Source organism: Salmo salar, chromosome ssa06, assembly GCF_905237065.1.
Source record: "Salmo salar chromosome ssa06, Ssal_v3.1, whole genome shotgun sequence".
NCBI classification, from domain to species: domain Eukaryota; kingdom Metazoa; phylum Chordata; class Actinopteri; order Salmoniformes; family Salmonidae; genus Salmo; species Salmo salar.
The window spans coordinates 30170385-30181699 of record NC_059447.1 but is presented as its reverse complement, the minus strand read 5'-3'; the positions used below and the strand labels follow the sequence as shown (position 1 = coordinate 30181699).

Below are 11315 nucleotides of genomic sequence, written 5' to 3'. Positions count from 1 at the left end.
ATATGCCCCACCTGTCAGGTGGATGGATTATCTTGGCAAAGAAGAAACACCCACTAACAGGGATGTAAACAAATTTGTAAAAATAAAAATGTAGAACATTTTGAACTTTTCTGGGATCTTTTATTTCAACTCATGAAACATGGGACCAACACTTTATATGTTGTGTATATATTTTTGTTCAGTATATATCTAAGATATTTATGATAATAATAATAAGAAGAAGAAGGTGCTGTATTACATTTGTAAAGCGCATTTCATTATACAGAATAAATATAAAATGGACAGGGAAACTGACACAAAGAACACAGCTGACGCTACAAGGGACAATGAAACCAATGAGCACCGCTAACAACATAAAGCCTTCCTGAAGAGAAAGGTCTTCAGTCCCGCTTTTTAGGCCCGTTTGATGTAATTATAATCTGCTACTATCTGTCATCTGTTCTGAAAGAACTACACACATATTTAGAATAAAATATATATGCATTATTTATTATTTATTCAACATTATTAAGGCATGTATACAGACATGTGTATTATCACTGGCTGTGCTTTAAAGGCAATGTGCAAAATAACTTTCTATTATAATACAGTATTTACAAAATACGTATGTTATGAGCTGAAAAATAAATCCATACATATTTCAAAAAAGATTTATACAATGCCTCTAAGATAATGAAAGAACATCACAACACTGAATCAGTGTTGAAGATTTGTGTACACGTAACAGGAATTCTATAGGCTTGGGAGAGGAAAAAGGCTAGTAGTACAGAGGCTTATTAGGAACTGAAATCACTGAGTCTGGTGCAAGGTGAAAAGGTGGTGCATTTCCGTAATGTTTACCTGATATTTCCTTTGTTCTATGCTTATGGTACAGAATCAACTATAACTATATACAACTACATTTGTGTAACTTTGCATTGTACATTACATGTTCAAATCTGTCCTTATAGAATGATGCATTATTCTTACAGTGCTACACACTTATTTTGGTTTGCAACTCTCTCACGTACTTTTAAATTCTTATTTCTAAGAAATATTGACAGAAATCACTTTCTATTAGTAATTGAACAGACGGAGCGACTGTAACTTCAACCATAAAATTAGACCTACAGTATGAGGTATGGGAGTTTCTGGTTTGACAGCTTTAAACCACACACAGTCCACAATTATCTTCTTTCATTCTGAGCTCCGGTATTGCACTAATGCTGTACTGTACAGCGTTGTAACGTTAAGCACCATGTCTATTTACTTGGACCAGTCCATCATTTCCAAGCATTTCAAAACACTGGCTGTTACGGAGCGGGACCTCTACAGATCATTACCGGGCTCAATTCCCATGATGCTTTATATCATGTCTGATGTCTCAGTCCTGTGAAGCATTGTTGTTGTTGATGACCTTCCTCTTGCGCAATGACACCAGGTCGTAGAAGGGATCCTTGGTGATACTTGCTCTGAGGGAAAGACCGAGAGAAAAATAAGCCACGTGTCCAAATGATCATCATCATCAAGTTCACTTTATCCTATTGATTGCCAGTTGTGTCCTGGTGCCAGGACACAACTGTCATTTGGGATGTCATTTGTGAAGTGTATGGCGTGTAGTACAGGTATGTGTTAAGCCTGGGTTGAGGTGTCTGACCTGATGGAGCCTATCCAGTCATCTCTCTCATCTGCAGTGGCGGCACTCATCCTGTAGGACTGGTGTTTCCCCTCCACCACCCTGCCTCTGTTCTCTGTCTTGCACGCCTTGATCTTCTGCCCTCTGGGGTTGTAGATCTCTAGACAATACTGCTCACAAAGAAGCACACACATGCATACAAATGTTCACAAAACACATACCCAAGCCAAATTATCCCATGGTATATTGGTCTAATTACTCCTAATCTTCCAGTTAAACCCTTCCTTTCTCATACGGAGGCTATGAGTCATACAGTGCCGTGACAGCTAAGAGGGTAGCTTCTGTAAATGTGACTTCTGCACAGACTATGAGACTGAAACACCATAGAACAGGTGGCACTGCCATCAACCTTAGAAAGAAGTATGCAGTCAGTGGAATACACTGTACCTGTTTGATAGAGTCTTCTATCTCTCTTACACAGAGATTCTCAAGGGGAATGATCCCTATGGGGTCTTTATCCTGAGGGAGGAGGGGAGAGAGATGCTTTGGTCAAGAAATATAATTTAGCAGTAACTACTACCATCTTTTATCCTAAATTCCATTACTGGCAAACCCTATGACAAAGTTGTGGGTATAGCATACTCACTGTGGTATACTCAAAGTAGTACAGACAGCTGTCTGTCAAAATAAACCACCGCCTCTTCCATGTTTTCACCCTTCCTCCTGCAGAGAGGAAAAGTTAACATTTCATTACACAAATAAAATGTTTAAACATAAAATTCTCCATCCAACACGCTCCATAAAGGAAATCAGATCATTCTGTGGTAAGCTTATTTTTAATGCTTGGTAATGGCACAATTATAAGACAATTCTCTCAGCTAATGATATTGCTAATCATCTCACCCATTTTGAGCAGCCAACCCTCTCTGTCCGGGTTGAAGAAGGTGTGTGTGAGGTCGTTCCCATCATCCTCTGGAATTTTGAACGGCTCGTTCCGAATGCTCTCATAGAGTTTCTGGATTTAATGAGGTAGTAGATGAGAGTTAACTACAGCTACAGACAACAACAACCAAATAGGGGTCACATTCTGAGAGTGGAGTTAACTCCTGACCTCTCACCCCTGAGGCCTCACCATGAGCAGGTCGTTGGGCAGGTCACCCCCGTTGTTGATGCCTCTGTTCATACTGAAGAAGCGCTCCAGAGTGGGCTTGTCCTTCACGTTGGGGTTATGGAGACTGGTGTTCAGCATGATGACGGCAAAGGACAGGATGTAGCAGGTGTCTGTTTGAAACACCCACACATTTCATTACTGTTGGGTCAATGATACAGTGAGGAAAAAAAGTATTTGATCCCCTGCTGATTTTGTACGTTTGCACACTGACAAGGAAATGATCAGTCTATAATTTTAATGGTAGGTTTATTTGAACAGTGAGAGACAGAATAACAACAAAAAAATCCAGAAAGACGCATGTCAAAAATGTTATAAATTGATTAGCATTTTAATGAGGAAAATAATTATTTAACCGCTCTGCAAAACATGACTTAGTACTTGGTGGCAAAACTCCTGTTGGCAATCACAGAGGTCAGACGTTTCTTGTAGTTGGCCACCAGGTTTGCACACATCTCAGGAGGGATTTTGTCCCACTCCTCTTTGCAGTTCTCCAAGTCATTATGGTTTCGAGGCTGACGTTTGGCAACTCAAACCTTCAGCTCTCTCCACAGATCTTCTATGGGATTAAGGTCTGGAGACTGGCTAGGCCACTCCAGGACCTTAATGTGCTTCTTTTTGAGCCACTCCTTTTTTGCCTTGGCTGTGTGTTTTGGGTCATTGTCATGCTGGAATACCCATCCACGACCCATTTTCAATGCCCTGGCTGAGGGAAGGAGGTTCTCACCCAAGATTTGACGGTACATGGCCCCGTGCATCGTCCCTTTGATGCGGTGAAGTTGTCCTGTCCCCTTAGCAGAAAAACACCCCCAAAGCATAATGTTTTCACCTCCAAGTTTGACGGTGGGGATGGTGTTCTTGGGGTCATAGGCAGCATTCCTCCTCCTCCAAACACGGCGAGTTGAGTTGATTCCAAAGAGCTCCATTTTGGTCTCATCTGACCACAACACTTCCACCCAGTTGTCCTCTGAATCATTCAGATGTTCATTGGCAAACTTCAGACGGGCATGTATATGTGCTTTCTTGAGCAGGGGGACCTTGCGGGCGCTGTAGGATTTCAGTCCTTCACGGCGTAGTGTGTTACCAATTGTTTTCTTGGTGACTATGGTCCCAGCTGACTTGAGATCATTGACAAGATCCCCCCGTGTAGTTCTGGGCTGATTCCTCACCGTTCTCATGATCATTGCAACTCCACGAGGTGAGATCTTGCATGGAGCCCCAGGCCGAGGGAAATTGACAGTTCTTTTGTGTTTCTTCCATTTGCGAATAATCACACCAACTGTTGTCACCTTCTCACCAAGCTGCTTGGCGATGGTCTTGTAGCCCATTCCAGCCTTGTGTAGGTCTACAATCTTGTCCCTGACATCCTTGGAGAGCTCTTTGGTCTTGGCCATGGTGGAGAGTTTGGAATCTGATTGATTGATTGATTGCTTCTGTGGACAGGTGTTTTTTTATAAGAGTGTGCTTTTTTAAGAGTGTGCTCCTAATCTCAGCTCATTACCTGTATAAAAGACACCTGGGAGCCAGAAATCTTTCTGATTGAGAGGGGGTCAAATACTTATTTCCTTCATTAAAATGCAAATCAATTTATAACATTTTTGACATGCGTTTTTCTGGATTTTTTTTGTTGTTATTCTGTCTCTCACTGTTCAAATAAACCTACCATTAAAATGATAGACTGATCATTTCTTTGTCAGTGGGCAAACATACAAAATCAGCAGGGGATCAAATACTTTTTTCCCTTACTGTTTGTATTTGCATCCTTAATCAGCATCACCTTTGTGAAATGTTTTGAATATGCCTCAAAATGTACTCCTCAACCCCCTCCCCATCTGTCTTGCTGATCTGTCAGTGTAGGGAGTCAGCAGCATGGTTGAGGAGGCTGGTTCCTGTGCACTACAGTACCTGTTGACTGGAAGACCCCTGCATTACAGTCACAGTAGCGTTTAGCGAATGCCTCCATCATCCTGTCAATCTTCTGGGCTTCTCCAGGGAGACGGAAACTCCACAGGAACTGCCTACAGGGATGAGCCAGGGAACAGACAGGGATCAGACAGGATTTACTGTGGAAATTAATATAATAATGAGAATATATTCATGTATGAGTGTAAGAGATACACCATTGTAGTGCAGCACTAACCTCAGTGCCTGCACCAGATTCAGGTCGGAGAACTCGTGTAGTTCTACAAAGGCTTTCAGAGTTTGAAGGTGCATTTCCTCCCTGCATGAACACAAACAAGAGTCAAATCAGTGATATGGAGATTATTGAGATAATGAGTCGTTATGACAGTCATCGTTATCCCCATAAACAAAGCCATCATTATCCTGGTCATGTTCAGAAGCATTGTGTACCTCTCTCCTAAAAAGTTCCCAATGGCTGTCTTGTTCAGTCCTTCCTCTTTGTATAGGAACTCAGCCACTGCCTCTGCTGTCCACTCCAACAGGTCATTGTCAACCAGGTACTGAATACCCTGGGGGAAGAGGCCATGACAAGTCAATGAACATGTATGAACTTGGAAGATATGAATGCATTAAGGCATACTTGTATGTGGAATAAAAAAAAATCTGAAATCATAATGAGGTCCAAAGTACTGTGATGTGCAGTAGTGGTCATGCACATATGAAATATTCTGTATGCATTGTCTGCCATTCTGAGAGAGCCACTGGAAGCAATATATCTTCACATATCTAAACAATGCAGAGCTTCCAGCTAAAAAAAACAATGATCTGCTTGACTAGCCTCTGCACACACCCAAACACAAGCTTTTCTCCAGGGTGGTCATACAGGCCAGGCTTTTCTCCAGGGTGGTCATACAGGCCAGGCTTTTCTCCAGGGTGGTCATACATGCCAGGCTTTTCTCCAGGGTGGTCATACAGGCCAGGCTTTTCTCCAGGGTGGTCATACATGCCAGGCTTTTCTCCAGGGTGGTCATACAGGCCAGGCTTTTCTCCAGGGTGGTCATACAGGCCAGGCTTTTCTCCAGGGTGGTCATACAGGCCAGGCTTTTCTCCAGGGTGGTCATACAGGCCAGGCTTTTCTCCAGGGTGGTAATACAGGCCAGGCTTTTCTCCAGGGTAGTCATACAGGCCAGGCTTTTCTCCAGGGTGGTCATACAGGCCAGGCTTTTCTCCAGGGTGGTCATACAGGCTAGGCTTTTCTCCAGGGTGGTCATACAGGCCAGACTTTTCTCCAGGGTGGTCATACAGGCTAGGCTTTTCTCCAGGGTGGTCATACAGGCTAGGCTTTTCTTCAGGGTGGTAATACAGGCCAGGCTTTTCTCCAGGGTGGTCATACAGGCCAGGCTTTTCTCCAGGGTGGTCATACAGGCTAGGCTTTTCTCCAGGGTGGTCATACAGGCCAGGCTTTTCTCCAGGGTGGTCATACAGGCTTTTCTCCAGGGTGGTCATACAGGCTAGGCTTTTCTCCAGGGTGGTAATACAGGCCAGGCTTTTCTCCAGGGTGGTCATACAGGCCAGGCTTTTCTCCAGGGTGGTAATACAGGCCAGGCTTTTCTCCAGAGTGGTCATACAGGCCAGGCTTTTCTCCAGGGTGGTAATACAGGCCAGGCTTTTCTCCAGGGTGGTCATACAGGCCAGGCTTTTCTCCAGGGTGGTCATACAGGCTAGGCTTTTCTCCAGGGTGGTCATACAGGCCAGGCTTTTCTCCAGGGTGGTCATACAGGCTAGGCTTTTCTTCAGGGTGGTAATACAGGCCAGGCTTTTCTCCAGAGTGGTCATACAGGCCAGGCTTTTCTCCAGGGTGGACATACAGGCCAGGCTTTTCTCCAGGGTGGTCATACAGGCCAGGCATGTCTCCAGGGTGATCATACAGGCCAGGCTTTTCTCCAGGGTGGTCATACAGGCCAGCCTTGTCTCCAGGGTGGTCATACAGGCCAGCCTTTTCTCCAGGGTGATCATACAGGCCAGGCTTTTCTCCAGGGTGGTCATACAGGCCAGCCTTGTCTCCAGGGTGGTCATACAGGCCAGGGGGACTTTATATTATGGCTTTGACCTCTCTTCAGTGGAGAGGAAAGGAGGGGTGTTTGTGGTTTGAGCAGGAGCGTGTGCCTCCGCTCCTCTTCACGGAACAGGATGTGGTTCTCTCTCATTTTCTCTCCCCCTCTCTCTGCCTCCGCACAGTTGCACTTCTGTACATAATTCACGTCCCTAGCTCAGCATTCATTCGTTTGTGTCAGATTATTTGTTCTGTCATCTTGCAGTTAACTATTTAAGCTTCTAGCTGTGGCAAGCCTCTGTCAGTAGAGATGTGATAACTATACAGATCTTTACTACTTAAATTCTATAATTGAAGCACTTCACATTTCGGTACATATCTGATCTGTATGTATTTGTGTTTAGTGTATTACATATTAATTAATGTTATGACTTTGTCTTACCAGAGAACCTCACCAGGAAAAACTAAGGGCTCTAATTGCAGTGTGTGACATGAGCTCACCTTTTTTGGGTCCATGTTGAATTTTTTTTTCCCAGATAAGAACCTCTTGTTTCTCACAACATTTTTGCTGAAGAGAGACAAAGACAAAACAGAATAAATATTGACAAAGGTTAATTACACCACTTTTACCCATGAGCGTTATACTAGCTACAGTATGTGTCCGCTGTATAAGAGATGACACACAGTGAGAGTGAGACAATTAAAGGAAGCTGGGGTTGTCCTGCCTGGAACATGTCTCAGTGTTTCATGCTGCTGACATATAAGAGTTTTACCACATTCCTGTAGCTGCTAGTGAAGAAACAGGAAACACACATATACAGAGGGGCCTTACAGATGGGGGGCAGAATCTGTTTTTGCTCTTGAAGACAACAGAGCCCACTTATGAGGACGAAGAGGTGACCACAGTGGGGGGGGGGGGGTTCAGGGGGTGCTGCAGCACCCTTTGCACCTCTACTTCCCGCGGCTATGCCTCCATACCTTTCTTAGTCTGAGTTAGGGAGGGATAGGACGTCAGAGATGTGAGAGGAGCCTCTTTGTCAAGATGGATGTCAGGGAGTATTGTTGATCTGGTGTTTGGGCTGTCATAGATTTAAAAGAAGCTACCACACACTGCAAAGTGTTACTGTAGCTAACTCTCCCTCAGAGGAAGAGGCCTACTGGTCAATGGTAACCTATCCGAATCAGCCATTGTGCAAGCTCTAACTTACTTCTCCTCGTCCGCCTCAATGTTGTGGATTTCCGTCATGACGCTGTCAATCTCCAACCTCAGCTTCTACACAAGGGGAAATTATGTCAAAGGGATGAGATGATAATATGTGGTATTTTAGCCATAGCTGACTCAAGCCCTTGGCACATACAGAGTTACAGAGTCAGTCTACTCATAAAACTGGATGTTTCTGAGATATAACTTTTGAAGGAGGCTTTTGTGAATGTAATAACTGCTGTAGGTAATGTCACAATACAGTTAGTTTTATTCTGGCAAAATGCAGTTTCATAAAGCATTTTGACTGTACAAAAAGAGCCCTGGTTGAGAGCATGATTTACTATACCTGAATGTCATCTAATAGGTCACTCTTATGAAACTTCCTGGTGTCTATCTCCTGCCTCTCCATTGAGCTAAGCATTGTGGAAGCTGTACAATTGATTATACACACAAACACAAACATACAGATGAAACCATCATTATCATCCAATGCATAAATGAAGCAGTCGGACAAAACCCCTGAGACCTAATTGAGACATCTTCCTGTATTCACTGAAAATATCAAAGGTGTCAGAAATGTGCCTTGACAACCCCCCTCACACCAACCCTAGCATACAGTAACTCAACATACTGCACTTCTCAGCACTAGCTAAATATAACTGCTGAACTTCAGCTTTTTATAGAATGAGCCCCAGTAATGTCCATTAGTAAGTGATCTGCTCTAGTCTTGTCCTCATAACAGCTTCTCACGGTTTTTAGATGAGGGTTATTCATTACTACAACATAGTAATACAACATTATAACTAGACAAAACAACACTATATATACACAATAAAACAATATAATTAGACAATACAACATTATAACTAGACAATACAACATTATAACTAGCCAATACAACATTATAATTACACAATACAACATTATAACTAGACAATACAACATTAACTAGACAGTACAACATTATAACTAGACAATACAACAATATATCTAGACAACACAACACTATATATACACAATAAAACAATATAATTAGACAATACAACATTATAACTAGACAATACAACATTATAATTACACAGTACAACATTATAACTAGACAATACAACATTAACTAGACAATACAACATTAACTAGACAGTACAACATTAACTAAATAATACAACATTAACTAGACAATACAACATTAACTAGACAGTACAACATTAACTAAATAATACAACATTAACTAGACAATACAACATTAACTAGACAGTACAACATTAACTAGACAGTACAACATTAACCAGACAGTACAACATTAACCAGACAGTACAACATTAACTAGATAATACAACATTAACTAGACAGTACAACATTAACTAGATAATACAACATTAACTAGACAGTACAACATGAACTAGATAATACAACATCACCAAACTCCATCTATCTTGGCAATTAGATTGTTGAACACTATACAGTGAGCAACAGCTCTGAATGTTACTTGATAGTCAGTAATGAGGTATATAAAGGCTATATGACAACAATATGTCTCTATAAAGTCAGGTGATGCTATAATAAAGTGAATAACATTCATCACTGTGGTAAAAGTGAACAAAACAAACCGTTGAACACTGCTGGCTTTATACCACAGTGTATATAGGTCAAGGTAAAGAGACTGAAAGCACAATAGTCACTGTAGACGGTACTGAATATCTATTGTGAAGACAGGTACTACATCAGTACACTTTCTTATTAGTGTATTTCATTTTCATTTCTCAAGTAAAATATTCATAGCAACAGCTCAAACCCCCATTGTCTACTGACACTTCAACACTTAATTATCTTACATAAAGACACTCATGTATTGTTCATGGTGTTAATCCCCAGATACTATAGCCTAATTAGAGATGTTAAATTGCAAAATGGAGTGTAAAACGTAAAAACCTTACCTTTTCCCCAGAGGAAGCTGTCTTTTCTTTGGCTGCCCATGTTGGAGATGTTGGAGAGAGAATGTGGCTGTACAGGAAACGTGTCAGTGTTGAAGTAATGTAGCCTACTGCAAGAAGGGCATAAGCTACAGTGTCAATAGCATCCTCAAAACATAATGAACTGACCACCTAAAGTCAGTGCTGTTACTGATATACTGTACAATATATATATACTGTACAAGTAAAGAAGATGTGTGTGTGTGTGTGTGTGTGTGTGTGTGTGTGTGTGTGTGTGTGTGTGTGTGTGTGTGTGTGTGTGTGTGTGTGTGTGTGTATTGACTGGTGATACCAATTCGAGATAGATCTAATGCACAATATCCATAATTATTCAGCAGTCAGTGTAAATATGTAGCCAACATAAGTGAGCTTAAGTCATTTGAAAATCACTTGTGCTGAACTCAAACAAACACAGATTGAAACTCTGGGGAGACTAATAGATCAACCAATTGCTTACCTTCATAAATAGATGTATGAGGTCATGAGAGCGTAATTACGTTCTGACAATACTCATGTAGACATGTACAGTAGATGGGAAGAGTGCTTCAGGCAGGGGTGGAAGCCACTTGTGACGCCTCAAGTCAAGTACCATGCCCAGACTTGCGCAACTCAAACTGAGTGTGTTTGTAAATTCACTCTGGAGTGCCAGAGTGCGCTCAGAGTGTGCTCTGAGCGTTCGTAAATTCAAAGTGTTTCGCTCTTGGGGGGGACGTGCAAAGCGCACACTGGACGCTCTGGCCAAGGAGTAGGGTTGATCCGAGTGTTTTGACCTCACAATGGCAGTCAAGCACCAGAGCTAATAGGCTAAAGTTGGCTAGCTTGCTAGCTACTTCCAGACATGAACGAGAGAACACCTCAATCTGTCCATTTTACTCGCCCTAGCAGAGCTGGTTAGGCTGTTTTCATGTTTTCTAGAGCGTTCGTGACTGTAACTGTGCTGATGGCAACAATTTAATTACGTTTTTTTTGCCGACACCGGTCATATTCAACGGGTGTTGCATGTTTGTAAATTCATCAGTTATTCTGCACTACTGCACACTCAGACGAGAGTGATCTGAAATCGGAATAGAGAGCAAGAGCACGTTTTACGAACGCACCCCTAGGCATCAAAAGTGGGGTTTTTTTATAAATCCACTACTTTTTGAAATGATATTATTCACTGACTACTTCTTAGCTAGGCCTAAAAGCAGCCTTTTCAGATTTTTCATGTTCATTTACAGATTTCTGCAACAATAAACATAGAACTTCTGTGAGTAAAGGCTAGTTGTCAGCCCAGTTTATATAACTTGTGTGAGTATAAGCTTCTTGTCAAACGCTGCGCCCAGTTTCTTGATATAGGGCACCATCTAGTGAAAATAAAACAGAAGTGCATAACAATGTCATAGCCTAGGTGAAAAAAGTGT

At 42.0% G+C, this 11315-nt stretch overlaps 1 protein-coding gene across 4 annotated transcripts; it reads right to left on the bottom strand.

The window, feature by feature from the left end:
* Positions 1-468: 468 nt before the first annotated feature.
* LOC106606929 (cytohesin-4) lies at positions 469-10577 on the bottom strand. Of its 4 annotated transcripts, none has more exons than XM_045720240.1 (14): positions 10370-10577; positions 9877-9983; positions 8289-8371; positions 7947-8011; positions 7240-7306; positions 5136-5254; positions 4924-5004; positions 4689-4801; positions 2748-2896; positions 2519-2630; positions 2262-2338; positions 2063-2134; positions 1637-1785; positions 469-1451 (listed from the first exon to the last, which is right to left on the bottom strand). In XM_045720240.1, exons 2-14 carry the CDS (start codon positions 9914-9916, stop codon positions 1364-1366), a joined length of 1215 nt encoding a protein of 404 aa, XP_045576196.1. In that variant the 5' UTR covers positions 9917-9983; positions 10370-10577; the 3' UTR covers positions 469-1363. The 4 variants fall into 4 exon arrangements, with proteins under 4 accessions (XP_045576196.1, XP_045576195.1, XP_045576197.1 ...); XM_045720239.1 differs by having other exon boundaries at positions 9877-9943; positions 10370-10507; XM_045720241.1 differs by lacking the exon at positions 9877-9983 and having other exon boundaries at positions 10370-10507.
* Between the last annotated feature and the right edge of the window lie 738 nt (positions 10578-11315).

Excerpts from the sequence above, each read along its gene's own strand:
- LOC106606929 (XM_045720239.1), bottom strand. Across the intron at positions 4,802-4,923 it reads AATCTGGTGCAGGCACTGAG|GCAGTTCCTGTGGAGTTTCC; the intron begins GTTAGTGCTGCA and ends TCATCCCTGTAG. Across the intron at positions 2,339-2,518 it reads GGGTTGGCTGCTCAAAATGG|GAGGAAGGGTGAAAACATGG; the intron begins GTGAGATGATTA and ends TCCTCTCTGCAG.